Source organism: Gobio gobio, assembly GCF_949357685.1.
Source record: "Gobio gobio genome assembly, chromosome: 5".
In the NCBI taxonomy this organism is placed as follows: domain Eukaryota; kingdom Metazoa; phylum Chordata; class Actinopteri; order Cypriniformes; family Gobionidae; genus Gobio; species Gobio gobio.
This window is the reverse complement of record NC_137101.1, coordinates 3,650,603-3,674,355: the sequence shown is the minus strand read 5'-3', so window position 1 is coordinate 3,674,355 and position 23,753 is coordinate 3,650,603. Positions and strand designations below refer to the sequence as shown.

Here is a 23,753-nt window from a genome sequence, read left to right as displayed (position 1 = left end):
CTGCGCTTCTGCGTTCATCAATACGCATGCTCAATAAAACTTCCCTAACCTGTACTTCTTGTCTCAGACCCTTCTGTACCGTAACAGAAGACCGGACCACAACCGATGAGCAAGGCGTTGCGCTGGGCAGAAACCCATTGTACAGTCTATGTCCAGTTTCATCGCCCATTTCAAAGAGGTCTTCGGAAATCCCAGCCTGGGATGCCTCCATTGGTGAGCAATTGTATAATTTGAAACAAAATAACATGTGTGTCAATGAGTATGCCCTCAAGCTCAGGACAGTGGCGGCCGCCAGCGGATGGAACGAGCAATCTCTGCTGACTACCTATCGTCAGGGACTGGAAACTCAATAATCAAGCCATACATAATTAAATGTGTAATTTTGGTCAGTTTTATGACCTTATAACAGTTTTTAATATACTTAAAAGGCATATATTGGTGTTTGTTTTTACTGTGAGCCTCATTGCTGCTAAAATAAGGGGCACCACCAGTATTTATAGTGCTATTTTTCACTTAATGCATTATAACATATAGGACACTAGTACTCAATAGTGCATTGAATGTTGCCACAGGTTTGCATAACATTATACAGTGACCCAGTGGGAAACTTAAGCCATTGAAATTATCAGGCCATAAATAGTGAAATATCTGTAATTTTGGTCCGTTTTATTTATTATTATTACAAGTATTACTACTAACCCAGTTTATATTATTATGGCATATATTAGTTTAGTTTTACTGTGAGTCTTATTACTGCTAAAATAAGTGGTACCACCAGTACTTAGTGCTATTTTTCACTCATTATTATATATTTACAGTTTATATGTCAATATTCTTTGTTTCCAGTAGATCTGCACCTCTCTGTTACTCTACACCTCAAACGTGGTCTGCAGAGTCTGTAAGGTCCACCTGTGCCTCAATACTGATCGCAACTGCTTTATCAAGTTAATTTATTTATATTTATTTTGTGTATTAAATTATGTTTATATCCACTTTTTGGAAGAAAAAAAATTACTCTAGTTCTTGAAGAAGTAGTTGACTTTGACATGAAAAAGTAGAAATGTTCCTAAATAAAAGAAAAAATGTTCCTAAATAAATAGTTTATGAAGTTTATACATGTTTTATGTATTTATTTATATTTTATATACACTTTTATGACCATAGACCGGCGAGGAACCATATATGGTAACTTCATTGACCTTGATTTTCAACAAAAAAAAAAAATGTAAAAAAAAATTTAAGTCACAAAAGTTCAAAAGTCTTGTAATAACCTACAATAACACTCCAGGGTTGAAATTTTGAATTTCCAAGTATTTCAATGAGTGCCCTATAAAGGGTTAACTTTCTGTAGCTATTGTTTTTGTTAGCATTTATTTTTCTGTATTTTCTATATTAAAACACTTTCTTCTATTTTGGTTTAATATGCAATAGTGTAAAAGTTGTCAATGGCTGTTATTGAAGGAAATAGTCAATGTAGTGGCCAGGTTTGTATTTATTAATTTATAAATGTCAACATTACGACGTCAACTCATGACATTAATAAACTGTCAGTTTATCTCGGTTTACTTACAGAATCGCCAAGTACAAATGTTATCAAAACAATATTATCAGTAAAGGACTGAACAACTTTAGTATGAGACAAAGGTTTATAATAAAATAAATGAGATAAACATAAAAATAAAAGAGGCAACAGGAACACTAAGGAAAGCATTAGCAAGGAGCTACAAAGTGTGAGAGATAGATAGAGCTGTTTACTGTTGAACACATGAGCTCTTTTTCTGAAAACTGCATATGATAAACCAAAGGGCCTGCATTACTTCATCTCACATAAAACTCTAAACATTTTTCTGCAGTCTTTATCACACCATTTGTATTGACCGTCCTCCTCCTTCTCTATGGCACCGCAGTGCTGGGAAATCTGATGTTCTGGTTGACTTCCTCCTTTCCAGTTGGTCCAGGGTCCCATTTGAAACCCATTGGTCCACATCCAGAATCCGAAAAGTCGACTCTGTCTAAGCCCCACCCACACCGGCCCAGAGATATTCCTTCTTTTTAGCTCTCGCTCCGTTTCTGTCTGATCTTTCTCAGACTGAATGGTCAGGAGTCCAGAATAGTTACTGTCACAGTAATCCAGAGCTTCCTCCCAGGACATTTTTGTCTCACTGACATGAATGAAGCTTTCTGAGGAAAGTCATTATAAAATAAACTTATTAAAATGAGTTGCATGCTTTGATTGATATGGTAGACTTTGGAAATGTTGATTTTTAAAGCATTAAATATTTACTTAACTTACCGTAGCAAAGAGCAGGCTGGACAGCAATGTTAGCGTGGAACGAAGATCCTGATGAAGAATTTGAGAGAAATGTTAAGCATGCTTCAGATGATGAAAACTTCTGTGTGTAATCAGAACGTCCACCATTAAGCCAATAAATGCTGTAATTGTTATATCGGAGGCCGATCCAGAAAGAGTCACTCCCATTTGCTGCGTCCTTCACTCGATCATTCTCCGTCTCATTTCTGATACTGACTAAATCCGTGTGATTCTCTCTGCAGAACTGCTGAGCCTCAATCCAGGTTTTGTTTTCACGGATTAAACTGTAGTTGTATGATTGTTGGCCAGGATCTGTATGAATACAAGAATAGACAATAATTTAACTCACATGACATTTAGACATTTATAAGATATAAACAGCTCCGGGATCATTACCTTGATCGTAACACATGAAGTGCTTTTTTGTTGAACTACAATTGCAAGGCTCCCATCTTCCACGAGTCTTTATAGCACCACAGTCGTTTCCCCCATTAAAACGGCTGCTGGTGTTGGTGAATGTGACAGAATCACCATTTGACCATTTACAGCTGCTGGCACCAATCCAACCACTATTCTCACCACTCACACTTTTATTGAGAATATCAACTAACTCCATGTTCTCTTTTTCATCGTAGATTGTGACGAGGTCAGTGAAGTTTGTTCTGCAAACATTTAGTGCTTCATTTATACTCAGTGTTGTATTGATCACGTGGAAACTTCTCAGTCGGCCTGTAGCATTTAAAAGGGGAACACCTGAGAAGAGATGTTCAGTTTTTAGTGAAATACTGTTGACATTATCTCGACTAGTGGGAAAAATATCAAATGTAGTAAATAAAGACTAGTGCGCGCCTTGTAAAATTAAAAATACTTTTTAAAAACTTTTTGTAATAAAGAGTGGATTAAATACTCACCCCAGAGAAGAAACAGGACAGATAGAAGTGCCATGGTAATCTCAGTTAATTTCAAATCAGAATCTTATATTTTGTTGTTAATGTTTGTAGTTTGGTCAGTTGATTCTGTGAGTTTGACTGATCAGTGGATTGGAGGAAATCGAAAACAGAACAAATATCAGAGAATGCAAGAAATCTAAATTTGCTCATATTACTTATTATTTATGATCCTGTGTTATTAATACTAAGACTAAAGACTTCTTGTATGACATACCCAAACAGTACAATAAATTCATACACATATAAATGTGTATCAACAAACAAACAATGACAGACAATGAGATCAGATACTTTGCATAAATATACAGTATGTTATTAATTTACAGAGTAATGAAAACAGATCATAAAACAGAGAAAGAAAATACCCTTCTTACCCGTTGAGCTGGTTATTTGTTTGTGATGCGCTGAAGGAAATGCCAGACTTATTCAAATCAAGTCTTAATTTTAGGATGGGTAGAGACGCACAGGCAAATTAAGTGATAACACATACTGTAGGTTATTGATGATATGCGGTGTCATTGCATGCAATATAAACAGGTGTAACACAAATAAACAAATGTTCTCATGTTGACGTATCAGATCACAAAAGGACCGTTATTACTGTAGCTCATGTTTCTGTTACTCATAAAGCAGATCTGTGCATTATAACTGAAAAGTGTTAGAGTTACTGTTATATAAAGTTACATAAAGCAAAATGCACTGCAAACATGATCATTCCACAGACGCTGAAGGAAGAAACGCAGAGAAAAGAAACTTTTCATTGCAGAATGTGAAGCTCAGAGCCTGCTTTCACTCTCTTTTGGAAATATTTGCATGAACATGCTACCTTAGTCAAATATTAATAACACAGAATGTGTCTTTATTCAGACATCTAGCCCTCACATTCTGCACCGAAACACTATTTATTTGACACTTTTTGAACATTTAAAAAACAAATAAAGTCAAATGTCACCCTGGTTTGTGAAGAATTAGTCATGTTTTGGTAACACTTTACAATAAGGTTATATTAGTTAATATTAGTTAACATGAACTAACCATGATCTGTTCAGCATTAGTTCATCTTTGTCAACATTATTTAATATAAATCCAGCTGTTCATTGTTTGTTCATGTTAGTTCACAGACAGTGCATTAACTAATGTTGACAAGATTTTATTAATGCATTAGTAAATGTTTACAAAGATAAATAAATGCTTTATAAGTGCAGTTCATTATTAGTTCATGTTAAATAATGTAGTTAACTAATGAACCTTATTGTAAAGTGTTAGCCGTGTTTTGTTTTGTTCTTTTGTTTATTTAAATGGTGAGGGAAAAAACATTGGTACATTATAATTTGTACAGTATCAGAATAGGTTATCAGTCATTATTGATACAATATGGTTAGTCTCGAGATTCTTCTCATCAGTGAATAAATAGGCCTACATAAATCCACTTTGACTTCTCCTGTGTCCTGGTCTGGTGGTAGAACTTGTGTTAAAGTCCACATGAAATTTTTAATTTTTTTGCTTTTAAAGGGATAGTTCACCCAAAAATGAAAATGACCCCATGATTTGCTCTCCCTCAAGTCATCCTAGGTGTGTATGACATTCTTCTTTCAGACGAATACAATCAGAGTTATATTAAAAATGTTCTGGATCTTCCAAGCTTTATAATGGCAGGGACTTGTTGGGTCATTTTTTAACTCCATAAAAGTGCATCTATCCATCATATAACTGCTCCACACGGCTCTGAAGCGATGCGTTTGTGTAAGGAAAAATATCCATATTTAAAACTTTATAGACTAAAATAACTAGCTTCCGGCGGTCAGCGGTATGTAAGTCGACTTACGGTGAAAGATTAACCCCTGACGTGATGTACAGGAGCATCTCAAGCTTTGACGGGCTGGGCAACAAACTCAAGCCCCTCTTCTCTTTTATCGAAATCCTCCGCCATTTCTCTTTAAAAATTCTTGTTTTAGACTCTAATTCATGACCGGTGTTTAGTTTTGCTCTATCCTCTGCGCTTCTGCATTCATCAATACGCTGAGCGCCAGAAGCTAGTTATTTTAGTTTATAAAGTTTTAAATAGGGACATTTTTCTTACACAAACGCATCGCTTCAGAAGGCCTTTATTAAACCCCTGGAGCTGTGTGGAGCAGTTATATGATGGATGGATGCGCTTTTATGATGGATGGATGCACTTTTATGATGGATAGATGCACTTTTATGATGGATGGATGCACTTTTTTGATGGATAGATGCACTTTTATGATGGATAGATGGACTTTTATGGACTTCAAAAATCCCAACAAGTCACTGCCATTATAAAGCTTGGAAGAGCCAGGACATTTTTAATATAACTCTAAACTTTTTATTTTTTGGTGAACTAACCCTTTTAGTATGAATATGTCAGCCTTACTGTTATCTATAAGCTTATGTGCTCCAAAACATTGACAAAATTCACATTTAGAAGATAAGCATTAAAAACTTACAATCTCTCACTTCCTCTTAAATGGATCATCTTAGACTTCAGCTTCTCGTCAGATTTCCTGTCCAATCAAATGCTCTCTAGAATCTGAAGCCCCGCCCCCAACATTATAAATAGACTCTGAAGTTGCTCCTGAAATCGATTACTTGTTCACACATTTACTATTTACAAAGTGCACTATATAGGGGATAGGGAACAATTCAGACAGTGTAAATATGCTTTCCATTGGGGCGAATGAAGTTTAGTTTCACGTTAGTGTCACGCAAACCAAACAATAGCACTGATGTATTTTAAAGATGTTCATCAGTGATTGTAAATCAATGAGCCTTATTACAAGGGCAATGGACACTCAGCGTGATTTCAAAAACAACACATTCCAGTGTCAGATATAGCTTCTTATTTAACAAACGAATTAAAAGAACCCAGATAGCAACATAGTGCTGGCCCACATCTGATATGCGTTAAACCCACATGTACCGAATCTAGGCCTATTCTGCTGTATATTACGCCGTTTATGTTCACAGACAAAACCGACTGTGTTTATGTGAACTTTGTGTGTTTTTGACATAAACTTGTGACAGTTTAAGCACAATATGAGCGAAAGAGAACTTAGTTTCATACGCACACGACGCTCCGTCTGACAGCCAGCTTTCTGTGCACGTGTTTCAGAGTTGTGTGCTTAGAAAACCATATATCAGATGTTTAGATTGATATGACTTTAAAATGAATGCAGATCGTAAAAGTTCATGATGATGAAGAACCGCATGTCTTGTGTGCGTGAGTGCGATAGAGATAATCAAAGGCAAAAAGACGTTTTATTTTTTGGCACAGTATCGGAAGCACGGGTTGTAAAGGCTCCGCCCTCTTATAGAAAGTAGGACAGGGCGCATCAGCTCATTTGCATTTAAAGATACATGCACAAAAACGGCATGTTCCCTTGCGAAACTCCCTTTTCTCTGATTCTGAAGCCTTTATACAATCACGCAGTGAAACCGCACGTTGGATGGTTTGTAACGTTAAAGAAAACGAACCAATGACGGTGTGGTACGCATGAGCTAATGGTGAGCGAGCCCACCAAAAGACGTGGGGTCTCGGGCTATATAAGCGGCCGTTTCACCATGGCAAATCAATTAATTCTCCTTCAGCAACGCAGATAACATCTCTTCATTGGAACTCGGATTGAAGCCGCCTTCACCTGCAAGCAACTGGATTCGCCGCTGATCTTCTCGCATTTGTGCAGTTGATCGGCCCCGCCTCCCTGCTCGCCGCTCTCAATCCCGCTCGCCGCTCTCAATCCCGCTCGCCGCTCTCAATCCCGCTTGCCGCTCTCAATCCCGCTCGCCGCTCTCAAGCAGGACTGTTCACACGCCGCTGTGTTGCAGCCTGGTCAGCGCTTCGCCTACGAGCCACCTGCAGCCGTGCAAGTGCACTTCGGTGTATCCTTTCAGAGCATTTATAAAAGAGCAAATTTTAGTGATATTGTTGCAAATGTCTTGCCACGAGTATGGCACGTGCAGAGCCCCCTGCACTTTGATGACGGGCACAGCCAGTGTGTGCAATGTCTGGGCGAGTCCCACGCAGAAGTCCCACGACCTGCTCTCACTGCGAGAGTATGAGTCTCGCCTCTCTGCGCACGCGGACAGCGATCTTCTCAGAACACCACCCTGCCCCTTGTGCCCTCCTGTTTTCTTCCTCCCGGGAACCCATAAAGATCTCAGCGCTCGGACGAGTGCGATCTCACTTCGGCTCAGCTCCCCCGTGACCCACTCTCCCCACAGGAAGAGGTTCCCCCTGTCCATTTCTCCCATCCAGACCAACGTAACTCTGCGGCCGCGAGTGACTTGGTCTCGGTCGGAGGATCTGATGACGAGCCGCAGGATGACAGCATGTCCTTAGCGGCATCGAAGGCCGAGGAGTGGTTGGGCTCGCAGCATGACCCCGCCCCCTTGCCGTCTTTGGAGCCGATTGACACCAGAGCTTCTAGTGACTCAGAGCTCTATCGCATGCTGTCTAAAGCAGTTGAATAGCTCGGTTTAGAGTGGTCTCCGCCTGAGGAACCCACGCACAGCTGCTTGGACGTGTGGTTCCTGCCTGGACATCATCAAGGCGTTCTCTCCCAAGCGAGAAGGACAATTTGGCATCCCAGACCCGAGCTGTGGGACCTTCATGTGTGGTTTCTCAACGGGAGCCCATAAACCTCCTTGAGAATATCCTAAACACTACCTCTCAGGCCAGAGCTCCATCTACAAGATGTCTCTACACCTCAAAATGGTGACATATATCAGATATTCTCAGATATTTCAAATATTCTTTAAGACTTAATTGATAGAGGCCTTTCCCCCTCTACTCTTAAAGTCTATGTTGCAGCTATAGCAGCTTCACACGCTCCTATAGCAGGGCAGTCTATGGGAAGAAACAACCTTGTTGTTCGCTTCCTTAAGGGCTCCAGGAGGCTAAACCCTCCTCGTCCCCTCACGGTCCCTACTTGGGACCTTTCTGTGGTTCTCAGGGGCCTTAAAAGGGGCGGCAGTGGCTCAGTGGTTCTTGTAGGTTGTCTATCAACCGGAAGGTTGGTGGTTCAATCCCTGTTTCCACCTGACCAAGTGTCGGGGTGTCTATGAGCAAGACACCTAACCCCAGCTGCTCCCGACTAGCTGGGTCTGTTGAAAGCGCTATTTAAATACAGTCCATTTAAAAGCCCTTCATTTGAACAAATCTGGACTGCTGACCTTCGACCCCTATTGCTAAAAAACACCTTGCTGCTAGCTCTAGCATCGGTTAAGCGTGTGGGAGATTTGCAGACGCTCTCTGTGAGCCCCTTGTGTCTTGAGTTTAGGCCCAACGACTCTAAAGTCGTCCTGAAACCTAGACATGGATACATCCCTCACCGTCCACATCTGTGCTTCAATGGCAGGTCCTTTCTGCATAAACCTACTGCACTCACATGCTTTTTTGTTATATCCCCGAGTCTGGGAGTAACTACTGTTTGTGTTACATGTATGCCTGTCTTGTCTGTTTTGGTTAAGATTCTGTTACTCTGTTTCTCCCTAGTTTGATTAATCAGTTATGTCTTTCACCTGTGCCTCGTCCATCACCTGCTCCTCATTGTCCTCATTTGTTCTGTGCATTTAAGTCCTCAGTTTGCCCTCAGTGTTTGTCGGTTCTTGTTCCATATTAGACGTGTTCTGTGTAATCCTGAGTTTTATATTAAAGTAACTGTTTCCTGTTCTCCTTCATCTCCGTGAGATCATTGCCTTCCTGACTGCATGCCTGTTTGTAACAGTTTGCCCTATATATTCATAAACTGGGCCCCTGGAGGCCCTAGTAATGGGATTCTGGTGGATGACATATCTCTTGAGTGTCTTTTTAAAGCGCTTCACACTTTTATTTAGTCGTCCCCTTACATAGCATGGCGTGATTGTATTATTATATTATTTATCTTAAGACGAACGACGCAGTACTCGTGTAGTATTGCAAGGGAATGTACTCGGTTACTAACTGAACCTCAGTTCCCTTAGATACGGAAAAAGTACTGCGTAATTTGCCGTGCTATGTGCAAAGAAACAACATCCGTCCCTTCAGTCGAAACCAAACGATTTGCCATGGTGAAACGGCCAAAGACCCGGCCCTTTCGGTGGGCTCGAGCGGCCTCGCTCACACCGCACCGTCGTTGGTTTGTTTTCTTTAACTTTACGAACCAATCGACGTGCAGTTTCAATGCGTGATTGTATAAAGACTTCAGAATCTGAGGAAAAATTTGTTTTCCCCTTAGCGTCTTGTCTTATTTATCTTAATAAGACAAACGAGGCAGTACTCGTTCCGTATCTAAGGGAACCGAGGTTACGTTAGTAACCGATATAATAAATTATCTGTGGGGTATTTTGAGCTGAAACTTCAGACACATTCTGGGGACACCTGAGACTTGTATTACATTTTGAGGGGCATAATAGGTATCCTTTAGAGAATAAAGGTTGTTATTGAAGGAAATAGTCAATGTAGTACCCATAATTGTATTTTTATTGGGGGGTGGGGGGGTCCAGAAACATTACAACAATCACAGATGACACACTCATGACACTAAGGAACTGTCTGGGTGTGTCGGTTTACATCTAGATATGCTAAGAACAAATGCTATCAACACAATATTATCAGTAAAAGGAATCAATGATATAAACCAAAGGGCCTGTATTACTTCCTCTCGCATAAAACTCTACATTTAAATCTGCAGTCTTTACCACACCATCTATATTGACCGTCCGCCTCCTTCTCTAAGGCACCGCAGTATTCTGGTTGACTTTCTCCTTTCCAGTTGGTCCAGTTTCCCACTTGAAGCCCATTGGTCCAAATCCAGTGTGGACTCGGTCTAAGCCCCACCCACACCGGCCCAGAGATATTCCTTCTTTTTAGCTCTCGCTCCGTTTCTATCTGGTCATTCTCAGACTGAATGGTCAGGAGTCCCGAATAGTTACTGACACAGTAATCCAGAGCTTCCCCCGAGGACATTTCTTTCTCACTGACATGAATGAAGCTTTCTGAGGAAAATTAATTAAAATAATAAAATAAAATTAGTTGCATGCTTCGATTGAAATGGTAGACTTTGGAAATGTTGAATTTTAAAGCATAAAATATTTTCTTAACTTACTGTAGCAAAGAGCAGGATACATATTTCCATTGCTTTTAAACCAAGATCCTGATTTAGAGAGAGATGTAAAGCATGCTTTAGATGAAATATTCTGTGTGTAATCAGAACGTCCACCATTAAGCCAATAAATGCTGTAATGGTTATATCGGAGGCCGATCCAGAAAGAGTTACTCCCATTTGCTGCGTCCGTCACTTGTTTATTCTCCGTCTCATTTCTGATACTGACTAAATCTGTGTGATTCTCTCTGCAGAACTGCTGAGCCTCAATCCAGGTTTTGTTTTCACGGATTAAACTGTAGTTGTATGATTGTTGCCCAGGATCTGTATGAATACAAGAATGGACAATAATTTTACTCACATGGCATTTAGACATGTATAAGATATAAACAGCTCAGAGATCATTACCTTGATCATAACACATGAAGTACATTTTTGTTGTACATATTGGACAATTCCATGTCCCATCCATCTTTATAGCACCACAGCAATTTTCCCCAGTAATCCTGATGTATTTGATGAATGTGGCAAGATCACCATTTGACCATTTACAGCTGCTGGCACCAATCCAACCACTATTCTCACCACTCACACTTTTGAGAATATCAACTGACTCATTATTCTCTTCTTTATCGTAGATTGTGACGAGGTCAGTGTAGTTTCTTCTGCAAGCATTTAGTGCGTCGTTTATAGTCATTCTTGTATCGATCAAGTGGAAACTTCTCAGTCGGCCTGTAGCATTTAAAAGGGGAACACCTGAGAAGAGATGTTCAGTTTTTAGTGAAATACTACACATTTTGACTGGATGAGCATTCATATATTTCAAAAACATTTAAATCACATTTAATAAATGGAGACTGTAGACTAGTGCTCACCTAGTACAAAGATCTATAATATCTTAATAAAACACTTAAGACATTTTTAACATGCATACACGTAAAAAAAATAAAAATAAAGAGTGGATTAAATACTCACCCCAGAGAAGAAACAGGACAGATAGAAGTGCCATGGTAATCTCAATTAATTTTCAATCAGAATCTTATATTTTGTTGTTAATGTTTGGTCTGTTGATTCTGTGAGTTTGACTGATCAGTGGATTGGAGGAAATCGAAAACAGAACAAATATTAGAGAATGCAAGAAATCAAAATTTCCTCAAATATTGCTTATTATGATCCTCTGTTATTAATACTAAGACTAAAGACTTCTTGTATGACATACCCAAACAGTACAATAAATTCATAAACATATAAATGTGTATCAACAAATAAACAATGACAGGCAATGAGATCCGATTTTGCTTATACATACAGTATGTTAGTAATTTACAGGGAAAGTAATGAAAACAGATCATAAAACAGAGATAGAAATTACCCTTCTTACCCGTTGAGCTGGTTATTTGTTTGTGCTGCACTGAAGGAAATTCCAGACTTATTCAAATCATGTCTTAATTTTAGGATGGGTAGAGACGCACAGGCAAATTAAGTGATAACACATACTGTAGGTTATTGATGATATGATGTGTCATTGCATGCAATATAAACAGGTGTAACACAAATAAACAAATTTTCTCATGTTTACGTGTCAGATCACAAAAGGACCGTTATTACAGTAGCTCATGTTTCTGTTACTCATACAGCAGACCTGTGCATTATAACTGAAAAGTGTTAGAGTTACTGTTATATAAAGTTAAATAAAGCAAAATGCACTGCAAACATGATCATTCCACAGATGCTGAAGGAAGAAATGCAGAGAAAATAAACTTTTCATTGCAGAATGTGAAGCTCAGAGCCTGCTTTTATTCTCTTTTGGAAATATGTTCATGAACATGCTACCTTAGTCAAATATTAATAACATACAGAATGTCTTTATTCAGACATCTAGCCCTCACATTCGGAACCGAAACACTATTTATTTGACACTTTATGAACATTTTTAAAAAAATAATAATGTCAAATGTCACCCTGGTTTGTGAAAAAATAGTCATATTTTGGTAACACTTTACAATAAGGTTATATTAGTTAACATTAGTTAACATGAACTAAACATGATCTGTTCAGCATTAGTTCATCTTTGTCAACATTACTTAATATAAATCCAGCCGTTCATTGTTTGTTCATGTTAGTTCACAGACAGTGCATTAACTAATGTTAACAAGATTTTAATAATGCATTAGTAAATGTTGACAAAGATAAATAAATGATTTATAAGTGCAGTTCATTATTAGTTCATGTTAAATAATGTAGTTAACCAATTAACCTTATTGTAAAGTGTTACCCGTGTTTTGTATTTTGCTTATTGAATGTAAATGGTGAGGGAAAAAACACCATTACTTAAATTATAATTTGTACAGTATCAGAATAGGTTATCAGTCATTAATACTATGAAGCGAAGTGTTTGTGTAAGAAAAATATCCATATTTAAAACTAAGACTAAAATAACTTGCTTCCGGAGGTCAGTGGTAGCAAGTCAACTTACTCGTGGATAGGGATGGGCAAAAAACTCAAGTCCCTCTTCTCTTATATCGAAATCCTCCACCATTTCTCTTTAAGAATTCTCGTTTTAGACTCTAATTCATGACTGGTGTTTCGTTTTGCTCTATCCTCTGCGCTTCTGCATTCATCAATACGCATGCTGAATAAAACTTCCCTAACCTGTACTTCTTGTCTCAGACCCTTCTGTACCATAACAGAAGACCGGACCACAACCGATGAGCACCAGTTTGAGCACCCCGGATCCCTTCCAAGCACTCATGGACGCTGTCCGTCGAGCACTTCTGTCCAACCCACCAGCACCTCCACCAGCGATCACTTCCGTCAACACCACCACTTCACCTTCGTCATCCGTCTATGCCAGTCCCATGGCCAAACCGGCGGCCTTCTCTGGTTAGGCGGAGGACTGCAATGGATTCATTCTTCAGTGTTCGCTGGTCCTGGAGATGCAACCGCACATGCAACCGCACACGATCCTTCCAAGGTAGCCTTCATCCTGTCACAACTGAATGGCAAGGCGCTGCGCTGGGAAGAAACCCTTTGGACTCAGAATAATCCCATTGTACAGTCTATGTCCAGTTTCATCGCCCATTTCAAAGAGGTCTTCGGAAAGCTAGCCTGGGATGCCTCCATTGGTGAGCAATTGTATCATTTGAAACAAAATAACTTGTCTGTCAATGAGTATGCCCTCAAGTTCAGGACAGTGGCGGCCGCCAGCGGATGGAACGAGCAATCTCTGCTGACTACCTATCGTCAGGGACTGGATCCTCGCGTGTGGTTGCATCTTGCTGCATACGAGGATACCATCAGACTCGAATGCTTCATCCAGCTATCAATTCGCTTCGCCACTCGTATGCAGTCGTGTCTCGAAGAGCACCAGGGCCAGACGCTACTCTCTCCTTCTCTCCGCCGACCAGAATCCGTCAGCCCTCCAGAACCAGTAGCGGAACCCATGCAGTAAGAGCACGTGTGCCTCACCCAGGCTGAACAGCAGAGACGGCTGACCCAGAGTCTCTGCATCTACTGCGGTTCCTCAGAGCACTACATCTCCAAGTGTCCCATTCGTCCTCCTCGTCCCATAGTGAGTGCCATCTTTCCGTCTACTCACAAAATGCGTAAAATCTATCCTCTGTCACTTCCGGAGGAGAAGGCCATGGAGGAATACATCCTGGAGGCGCTCGACCAAGGATACATCCGCCCGTCTACTTCCCCTGCTGCTTCCAGCTTCTTCTTCATGGCCAAGAAGGACGGAGGCTTGCGGCCCTGCATAGATTACGTGCCCTCAACAAGATCACAGTAAAGTTCCGCTATCCCCTTCCTCTCATCCCAACAGCGCTGGAACATCTCCGTGGTGCCACTGTTTTCACCAAGTTGGACCTCCGCAGCGCGTACAACCTCATCCGGGTTTTGTGACACATAGAGGACACTACGAGTATCTCGTCATGCCATATGGACTAGCCAACTCCGTGTTCCAAGACTTTATCCATGAGGTGCTCCGGGAGTTCCTCCACATGTTTGTACTGGTGTACATTGACGACATTCTGATATACTCCCGGAGCCTGGCTGAACATTGCCATCACGTTGCGGAGGACCTGCAACACCTGAGGGAGTTCCAGTTGTATCTCAAGGCCGAGAAATGCTCCTTCCACCAGCCCTCAGTGCAGTTCCTTGGATACAACATCGACAGCAGTGGCATCCGGATGGACGAGGGGATGGTGGAGGCCATCAGGAACTGGCCCACTCCCACAGCCATCAAAGAACTTCAGAGATTCCTAGGATTCACTAACTTCTACCACCGTTTCATTCACAACTACAGTCTCATTTCATGCCCCCTGACTCATCTTCTCCGCAGTAAAGCCAAGTCTCTGTCCACAAAGGCCTTCGAGGACCTCAAGGAAGCCTTCACGTCTGATCCCCTCCTAGTGCATCCAGACCCCACTAAGCCCTTCATTGTTGAGGTAGACGCGTCTACCACAGGAGCGGGAGCAGTGCTCTCACAGCAGCAGGGGACCCCGAGTAGACTCCATCCATGTGCCTTCTTCTCCCGCAAACTCAACCCGGTGGAGGTCAATTATGACATCGGCAACCGGGACCTGCTCGCCATCAAGATGGCCCTGGAAGAGTGGAGACATTGGTTGGAGGGTTCCCAACATCCATTCCTGGTACTAACCACAAGAATCTCGAATACCTAAGGGATGCCAAGCGACTCAACCCCCGCCAGGCCAGTTGGGCACTGTTCTTTACTAGATTCAATTTGACCATTTCCTATCGCCCAGAACCTAAGAATATGAAGGCAGATGCCCTTTCCCGTCTCTATAACCCTGAAGAGAACTACAAGAGAACTGAACCAATTCATCCTGTGAAACTGTTCGTGAGTCCCATCACCTGGTCTGAGGAAACATTGCCCTCCTCCAATGTCTCCACCAACACTCCGCCGGGTTGTCCACCAGGTTTTCAGTACATCTCACGGACACGCCGGACTCCCCTCATCCACACGTCCCACGCGTCTTTGGGCACTGGCCACCCGGGGGTCACTGAAACTCTCTCGCTGCTGAAGGAGCACTTCTGGTGGCCCAACATGGCGTATGACGTCAGAAGGTACGTGAGGGGAGTAAGGAATGCACCATCTTGAAAAGCCCTCGACATCTTCCCTACGGCAAACTCCATCCTCTGCCCGTTCCCAACCATCCATGGTCACACCTAGGAGTAGACTTCATCACAGATCTACCCGTGTCGAATGGCTGTACCTGTATTTTAGTGGTCATTGATAGATTTTCCAAGTCATGTCATCTGATTCCGTTGAAAGGACTACCCACTGCTATGGAAACTGCTGAACTAATGTTTAATATGATTTTCAGATACTACGGAATCCCTGAGGATATCGACAGAGGACCACAATTCATCTCCCGGGTATGGAAATCCTTCTTCTCGCTCCTAGGTGTGACCGTCAGCCTCTCCTCTGGGTACCATCCACAGATCAACGGGCAGACGGGGAGGAAGATCCAGGAGATCAGTCACTTCCTCCATACCTTCTGTCACGGCCACTCAGTCCCAGGTTCATTGGCCCCTTTCCCATCGTGAAGCAGATCAACCTAGTCACTTATCAACTCCAACTCCCTCCACACTACAGAATTTATCCCACGTTCCATGTTTCCCTGTTAAATCCTCACTTTCCCTCTGTTCCTGTACCCACAGAGCCTGGCGTAGCCGAAGAAACCTCCCTCCCACTCATCGTGGTACCGCTTACCAGGTCAATGACATCTTGGACTCCCGGCGCCGTGGTGGCCTCCTCGAATACTTAGTGGACTGGGAAGGCTACGGTCCCGAGGAATGCTCATGGGTACCAAGAAACGACATTCTCGATCCTAACCTGGTTGAAACCTTCCATGCCTCTCATCCCAACAGACCTGCACATAGAGGCAGAGGCCGACCACCACAACGTCGGGGTCCTCGGCCCTCAGGAGCCCTCTACTGGACCTCACCATAAATGTAACATGACAGCAGGGCTTTTCTGTTTGCACAATCAAGCAAGCACTTACAATTTTTACCCTCCCTGCCAACATTTCCACTGGCCCAACCACAAAAGAACTATATTATTAAGTTCTATATCACATATTTTATTTGTTTTAAAATTAGCAGTGTCTATTCACACCAAGTGCAAATAGCATGCCATGCCAAGTATGCCTGGGCCAAACAAGATTTTTTTTAAAAATGCACATATTTCAACTTCTTCAGTGGCGCAATCAGTAAAGCGTAAGGCTTAAGGATCTTGGTTTTGAAGCGATCGACCCGGGTTTGTGTGAGTCTGCGCAGACCAGAAAACGTATCGGACCCATTTGAATTAAAAAGCGATATGGAGGAGATTAGGAGGCTTTACTGAGCTGTGATATACACTAAATGCTATTGGCTATTTTTTAAAAGGGGAGGATCTGTTCGACATGCCCCGCCCTGTCTTCCTGTTTCAGTGGAAATTACATCAACACATTGAATAATGCTGTGCGTTTCAAGACACTTCAGTGGGCCTTTAGGGAGATGCCCCTTAAAAACAGATCATTTTAGACAGAGGGTCAGAATGGAGGTTGAAAATAATAGTTTTTCTGCATCCCCTTACGCTGCCAAGACAGCCTTGACCCGTTGAGGCATGGACTCCATTAGATCCCTGAAGGTGTGCTGTGGTATATGGCACTAGGATGTTTGCAGCAGATCCTTGAGTGTCTTTTTAAACCGCTTCACACTTTTATTAAGTTGTCCCCTTACATAGCATGGCGTGATTGTATTTTTATATTATTTATTTTAAGACGAATGACGCAGTACTCGTGTAGTATCGCAAGGGAATGTACTCGGTTACCAACGTAACCTCAGTTCCCTTAGATACGGAAAAAGTACTGCGTAATTTGCCGTGCTACGTGCGAAGACGCCTCATGTGTCACTTCAGTCGAAACCAATCGATTTGACTTGGTGAAACGGCCGCTTATATAGCGCTTATACGACCTCGCTCACGCCGCGCCATCATTAGTTTGTTTTCTTTAACTTTACGAACCAATCGAGGTTCAGTTTCACTGCGTGATTGTATAAAGACTTCAGAATTGGAGTAATTGTCTTATTTATCTTAATAAGATGAACAATGCGGTACTTGTTCCGTATCTAAGGGAACCGAGGTTACGTTAGTAAGCAAGATAATATAATAAATTATCTGTGGGGTATTTTGAGCTGAAACTTCAGACACATTCTGGGGACACCTGAGACTTGTATTACATCTTGAGAGGAAGAATAGGTATCCTTTATAGAATAAAGGTTGTTATTGAAGGAAATAGTCAATGTAGTACCCATCATTTTATTTTTATTGTTTTTTTTCCCAGAAACATTACAACAATCACAGATGGCACACTCATGACACTAAGGAACTGTCTGGGTGTGTCGGTTTACATCTAGATTTGCTAAGTACAAATGCTGTCAACAGAATATTATCAGTAAAAGGAATCAATGATATGATGATATGCATTCATAAACAACTTTGAATATTAATTTGTAGTATGAGAAAGGTTTACAAAAGTAAAATGACTAGTATAAGACATGAAGATAGATCTGTTTACTGTTGAACTCCTCTTGCTGAGGAGGCAGAGAACCCGAAAACTGCATATGATAAACCAAAGGGCCTGTATTACTTCCTCTCGCATAAAACTCTAAATTTAAATTTGCAGTCTTTATCACACCATCTATATTGACCGTCCGCCTCCTCTATGGCACCGCAGTGTTCTGGTTGACATCCTCCTTTCCAGTTGGTCCAGTTTCCCACTTGAAGCCCATTGGTCCAAATCCAGAGTCGACTCTGTCTAAGCCCCACCCACACCGGCCCAGAGATATTCCTTCTTTTTAGCTCTCGCTCCGTTTCTATCTGATCATTCTCAGACTGAATGGTCAGGAATCCAGAATAGTTACTGACACAGTAATCCAGAGCTTCCTCCCAGGACATTTCTTTCTCACTGACATGAATGAAGCTTTCTGAGGAAAATAAATTAAAATAATAAAATAAAATGAGTTGCATGCTTTGATTGATATGGTAGACTTTGGAAATGTTGAATTTTAAAGCATAAAATATTTTTCTTAACTTACTGTAGCAAAGAGCAGGATACATATTCCTGTTGCTTTTAAACCAAGATCCTGGTGGAGATTTAGAGAGAAATGTAAAGCATGCTTTAGAAGGTGGTGAAATATTCTGTGTGTAATCAGAACGTCCACCATCAAGCCAATCAGAGCTGTAATGGTTATATCGGAGGCCGATCCAGAAAGAGTTACTCCCATTTGCTGCGTCCTTCACTCGATCATTCTCCGTCTCATTTCTGATACTGACTAAATCCGTGTGATTCTCTTTGCAGAACTGCTGAGCCTCAATCCAGGTTTTGTTTTCACGGATTAAACTGTAGTTGTATGATTGTTGCCCAGGGTCTGTATGAATACAAGAATAGACAATAATAATACTCACATGGCATTTAGACATTTATAAGATTTAAACAGCTCAGGGATCATTACCTTGATCGTAACACATGAAGTACATTTTTGTTGAATTACAATTGAAAAACTTCCATCTTCCATCAGTGTTTATAGCACCACAGCATGGTGGTTCAATATTAAATGTGCTGGTGTAATTGGTGAATGTGACAGAATAACCATTTGACCATTTACAGCTGCTGGCACCAATCCAACCATTATTCTCACGACTCTCCCTTTTGAGAATATCAACTAACTCATTATTCTCTTCTTTATCGTAGATTGTGACGAGGTCAGTGAAGTTTGTTCTGCAAACATTTAGTGCTTCATTTATACTCAGTGTTGTATCGATCACGTGGAAACTTCTCAGTCGGCCTGTAGCATTTAAAAGGGGAACACCTGAGAAGAGATGTTCAGTTTTCAGTGAAATACTGTACACATTTTGACTGGATGAGCATTCATATTTCAAAAACATAAAAAAAAAATCTAATTTAATAAATGGAGACCGTACATTAGTGCTCACCTAGTACACAGATCTATAATATCTTAATAAATAAGACATTTTTAACATGCATATACCATGCATATACGTAAAAAAAGCGGATTAAATACTCACCCCAGAGCATAAACAGGACAGATAGAAGTGCCATGGTAATCTCAGTTAATTTTAAATCAGAATCTTATATTTTGTTGTTAATGTTTGTAGTTTGGTCAGTTGATTCTGTGAGTTTGACTGATCAGTGGATTGGAGGAAATCGAAAACAGAACAAATATCAGAGAATGCAAGAAATCAAAATTTGCTCAAATACTACTTATTATTTATGATCCTCTGTTATTAATACTAAGACTAAAGACTTATTGTATGACATACCCAAACAGTACAATAAATTCATAAATATATAAATGTGTGTCAACAAACAAACAATGACAGACAATGCGATCAGATACTTTGCTTATACAAAACAGTATGTTATTAATTTACAGAGTAAGTAATGAAAACCGATCATACAACAGAGATAGAAAATACCCTTCTTACCCGTTGAGCTGGTTAATTGTTTGTGCTGCACTGAAGGAAATGCCAGACTTATTCAAATCAAGTCATAATTTTAGGATGGGTAATATCTCAAATATTGACATCCGGAATGTGTCTTTATTCAAACATCTATCCCTGCAATATTCCATTCTGATGTGTCACTTTCTGCACTGAAGCAAACATTTTCATGTTTTTGTTGCTTATTAAATGTAAATGGTGAAAAAAAAACATTGGTAACTTATCATAATTTGTACAGAAGTTTATCAGGTATAAGTGTGTTTACGTTTACAAATTTTTTTTCATAGGGGTGGCCTGGCAGAGGCCTGCAACCAGTCTGGAGTGGCACAGAAAACTTCATTATTCAACATAAAAATGAGTTTGACTACAATGTAATCCTGGACTGGGGGGTATTCCAGAAAGCAAGGTTAACTTACCGTTGATTAACCCTTACCTTGCTTACTCAAGGTATGCTGGTTCTAAAAACGCAACGAGTTCAGACAACCCAGAGTATGTTCCCAGTTAACCGTGAAGGCATTCTCAACAGATCGACAAATTGTTATATATTAACTTAAGCAAATTAAGCAAACTAACCCTGGAACATGAGCTGCTCCAGAGCAGGTTATGTTCAGCAAGGCAGTAACCATGTCTTGAAGATTTTTATTTTATTTTTATAAAGCATAAAGAAACAGAACAGTGAACAAAATTCTAGTTCTAATTCTAGTTTGGAAATAATCCTTTTGGGACTATTTACAAACAATATTTGCGTAAAAAATATATTATTAGTCCCGAGATTCTTTGCATTAGTGAATAAATACATAGATCTGCTATTAATATTTGAATTACCAAGTGGTCTGGGTGTATAATTTTGGTAAACCGTTTCCAGGTTCTAATCCGCCCTCATAGTTTTTTTCTTCTTCTTCATTAAAACCAAACATGTTCATCAATGATTGTATATCAAGAGCAGGGACACGTTTGTGTGCATTTTGTTTTTATGATTTAACCGGAAAGAATAGAGTCTCTCTCTGCAACGGCATTAAGTGATAGATTGACGTGCTCGTCTCTGTGTGAAGACTGTGCACGAGCCAAAACAGAAAGTAAACCCCGCCTACTTTGATTTGATTGGCCATCTCAATCATTTTGACATTGGCGAGCACAGTTACACCACTGAGGCAAACCAGACTAAAAATATAACTTTTAAACCTTTGTGTCATCCTAACATACATAGCGCTGCGTAATGAAGTGCAGTAGAGAAGTGCAAAAATGTCAAATATTGGGGGGGACAATTTGTCCATTTCTAATTAATGGGGGGGGGGACTTGTCCACTTGTTCACTGTCAACCCGTTCTCACTCCCAGGCGTCAAAGTCCGAATCATGGTCAAGTGCTTTCCGCGTCACAATAAAGACGCTAAAGGTACCCCTAGGCGTCACTGTATAGACGCGCTGAGTGCTCCATTCATTTCAATGAGAAACCTTTGGCGTCATACACAGACGCGTTGGGCATGGGAAAGTTATCGTCATGATGATCATATATTGGATTATGATATTGCAATTATGACATGTTGGACTGTGGTTCTCAATTTAATCAGCCAGCATCATTTCATTTAAGCTATCTAGACACATTTTAACATGTAACCCAACCCCATTCCATCCCTAAACCTACCCATTTGTGTGGTATAAAACGCAGATATAACAGGCAGAGTCGACTACATGCACAATTTATTCAAAAAGTACAAATATTCAGAGGCCAAGCGATTGATTTGTGTGAAGGAAATCCCCAAAAGCGATCAGCGTCTCCATCCGCAGAAGATCACGAAAACATAAAATTTCAAATATTGCCGCCCGTTACGTCAGTTTTCATAGTGAAATTGCATTGGCTCTCGTACGCCTCGTGACCAATTGCGTCATTACGTCAGCTTTGATTGTAAAATGTCATTGGCTCTCGTGTGTCTTGTGACCGATTGCATCGTGCTAATGAGGCGTGTGTATTATTTGAATGAGATATGAATGAGTGCGTTCACGGAGTGGAGGGATCCTACGGTGGCCCAGTAGTGCACAACACAACGAAATTTAAAAAGCATACATAAGTTCACAACACAACGAAATAAATCCACAACACAACGGAATGAAACCACAACACAACGAAATCAAGCCGCAACACAAAGAAAAATCCACAACACAACGAAATAGCCACAACACAACGGAAATGCTCCCAACCACTAGGGGACTCTCGGAGTGCGCTAAAGTTAGTTTTCCTTGCATTGTTCTATATAGATTCGCCAATCTTACAAATATTTAAACACTAGGATCAGTTTTAAGTGTGCAGTTGTATATCGACATGAAATATCAATTAAAAATCACTTACGTGCATGATAGCTGCATATTTATACTCGAGAACGCTTTGACCCGCTGCCTCGGCGCTAAGGGAGCGTCTGCCAATTCCACCAAGTTGAAATAATTTGTATGAATTAAATTAACTAGTTTTTTTTAAATTTTCAAATTCCAATGTTGTGTTGTGCATTATTAAGTCAATTTTACCAATACAATCAAGCTGTGGAATTTTAACATGTCTGTTTTTAAATGTTAAAAAGTAATTTTAATTCATACAAATTATACTTTTCAACCAATTGGTGGAATTGGCAGACGTTGCCTTAGCTCCGTGGTATCGGGTCAAAGCATTCTCGAGCATAAATATGCAGCTATAATGCATGTAGGTGATGTGATTTAAAATTAATATTTCATATAGATAAACAATGGTTAGCCTACATACTGTTGAAACTAATTGTGGTATTGATTTCTTTGTAAGATTGCCAACTCTATAGAACAGTGGCAACTTTACAGCGCTCCGAGTGCCCCCGAGTGGTTGGGAGCATTTCCGTTGTGTTGTGGCTATTTCATTGTGTTGTGGATTTTTCGTTGTGTTGTGGCTTGATTTCGTTGTGTTGTGGATTTTTCTTTGTGTTGTGGCTTGATTTCGTTGTGTTGTGGATTTTTCTTTGTGTTGTGGCTTGATTTCGTTGTGTTGTGGTTTCATTCCGTTGTGTTGTGGATTTATTTTGTTGTGTTGTGAACTTATGTATGCTTTTTAAATTTCGTTGTGTTGTGCACTACTGGGCCACCGTAGGATCCTCATCTCAGCGATTAAAACATTAAGATCAACTCTGTTCTTTACATAAAGACATCGTGGGACTTCAGAAGACTTGGAATGCAACATGAGTTAATACTTTTATACTGTTTTTGGTCAGTTTTTGCAATAAATAGATGTGACTGTACTTGTATTTGCCTGTTATGTGTTTTATATTGTTTAGGAGTGGGTAGGTTTAGGGTAGGAGTGGGGTTAGCAGCTCCAAAATATAAAAGAAACCTTTAAATATGAATGAAATATTATTAAAATCATGTCGGCTTTTACAAATGCAAAGAATAACATGCGTCTTGATCTGACGCATTGGGTAAACAACTGAAATGAATGGAGCACCCAGCGCGTCAATATAGTGACGCCTAGGGGTGACTTTAGCGTCTTCGGTGTGACGCGGAAGGCACTTTACCATGCTTCGGATTTTGACGCCTTGGGAGTGAGAACGGGTTGTCACTGTCTATTACGGTCCTGATGTTCAGAGAATAAGTTGCTATGGCTACTTACATACCCTGAAAGTTACCTCCGTAAGTCACATAACCTGCTTTCTGGAATACCCCCCTGTTTTAGTGCCTACAACACAACTGAATACAGTTAATTTGTACTTAATTGTAATTGAGATAGTAGTGATTTAGATCCAATAGCCTACTGAGGGAATTTGTCTTACCTCCAGGCACATTAATAAAGGGCCTCATATAAATATAAAAAAATGCATGCACATTTTTGACGCACCTTTAATCGTCTTTTT

General features: G+C 40.5%; 3 protein-coding genes across 4 annotated transcripts; all 3 read right to left on the bottom strand.

Moving 5' to 3' along the window:
- Positions 1-1,475: 1,475 nt before the first annotated feature.
- On the bottom strand, positions 1,476-3,761 carry LOC307126301 (macrophage mannose receptor 1-like). Of its 2 annotated transcripts, none has more exons than XM_079816764.1 (5): positions 3,636-3,761; positions 3,223-3,327; positions 2,708-3,064; positions 2,294-2,623; positions 1,476-2,181 (listed from the first exon to the last, which is right to left on the bottom strand). In XM_079816764.1, the coding sequence occupies exons 2-5, from the start codon at positions 3,254-3,256 to the stop codon at positions 1,814-1,816; spliced, it is 1,089 nt and encodes a 362-aa protein (XP_079672890.1). In that variant the 5' UTR covers positions 3,257-3,327; positions 3,636-3,761; the 3' UTR covers positions 1,476-1,813. The 2 variants fall into 2 exon arrangements, with proteins under 2 accessions (XP_079672890.1, XP_079672889.1); XM_079816763.1 differs by having other exon boundaries at positions 3,223-3,339; positions 3,636-3,659.
- A 5,962-nt stretch (positions 3,762-9,723) lies between these two features.
- LOC307126302 (macrophage mannose receptor 1-like) lies at positions 9,724-11,771 on the bottom strand. The gene is made up of 5 exons (XM_079816765.1): positions 11,746-11,771; positions 11,340-11,449; positions 10,773-11,120; positions 10,368-10,688; positions 9,724-10,257 (listed from the first exon to the last, which is right to left on the bottom strand). The coding sequence occupies exons 2-5, from the start codon at positions 11,371-11,373 to the stop codon at positions 9,914-9,916; spliced, it is 1,047 nt and encodes a 348-aa protein (XP_079672891.1). The 5' UTR covers positions 11,374-11,449; positions 11,746-11,771; the 3' UTR covers positions 9,724-9,913.
- Positions 11,772-17,674: 5,903 nt separating this feature from the next.
- LOC307126315 (macrophage mannose receptor 1-like) lies at positions 17,675-19,905 on the bottom strand. Its single transcript, XM_079816780.1, has 5 exons — positions 19,879-19,905; positions 19,459-19,575; positions 18,885-19,241; positions 18,468-18,800; positions 17,675-18,356 (listed from the first exon to the last, which is right to left on the bottom strand). Exons 2-5 carry the CDS (start codon positions 19,490-19,492, stop codon positions 18,016-18,018), a joined length of 1,065 nt encoding a protein of 354 aa, XP_079672906.1. The 5' UTR covers positions 19,493-19,575; positions 19,879-19,905; the 3' UTR covers positions 17,675-18,015.
- Between the last annotated feature and the right edge of the window lie 3,848 nt (positions 19,906-23,753).

Bases quoted from the DNA above. Each gene is read 5' to 3' on its own strand.
- LOC307126301 (XM_079816764.1), bottom strand. From the start codon at position 3,256: ATGGCACTTCTATCTGTCCTGTTTCTTCTCTGGG. The intron at 3,065-3,222 runs GTGAGTATTTAA...ATCTCTTCTCAG, and splicing joins TGTCCTGTTTCTTCTCTGGG to GTGTTCCCCTTTTAAATGCT. The intron at 2,624-2,707 runs GTAATGATCCCG...GTATTCATACAG, and splicing joins CTTCATGTGTTACGATCAAG to ATCCTGGCCAACAATCATAC.
- LOC307126302 (XM_079816765.1), bottom strand. From the start codon at position 11,373: ATGGCACTTCTATCTGTCCTGTTTCTTCTCTGGG. The intron at 10,689-10,772 runs GTAATGATCTCT...GTATTCATACAG, and splicing joins CTTCATGTGTTATGATCAAG to ATCCTGGGCAACAATCATAC. The intron at 10,258-10,367 runs GTAAGTTAAGAA...AATTTTCCTCAG, and splicing joins GTATCCTGCTCTTTGCTACA to AAAGCTTCATTCATGTCAGT.
- LOC307126315 (XM_079816780.1), bottom strand. From the start codon at position 19,492: ATGGCACTTCTATCTGTCCTGTTTATGCTCTGGG. The intron at 19,242-19,458 runs GTGAGTATTTAA...ATCTCTTCTCAG, and splicing joins TGTCCTGTTTATGCTCTGGG to GTGTTCCCCTTTTAAATGCT. The intron at 18,357-18,467 runs GTAAGTTAAGAA...TATTTTCCTCAG, and splicing joins GTATCCTGCTCTTTGCTACA to AAAGCTTCATTCATGTCAGT.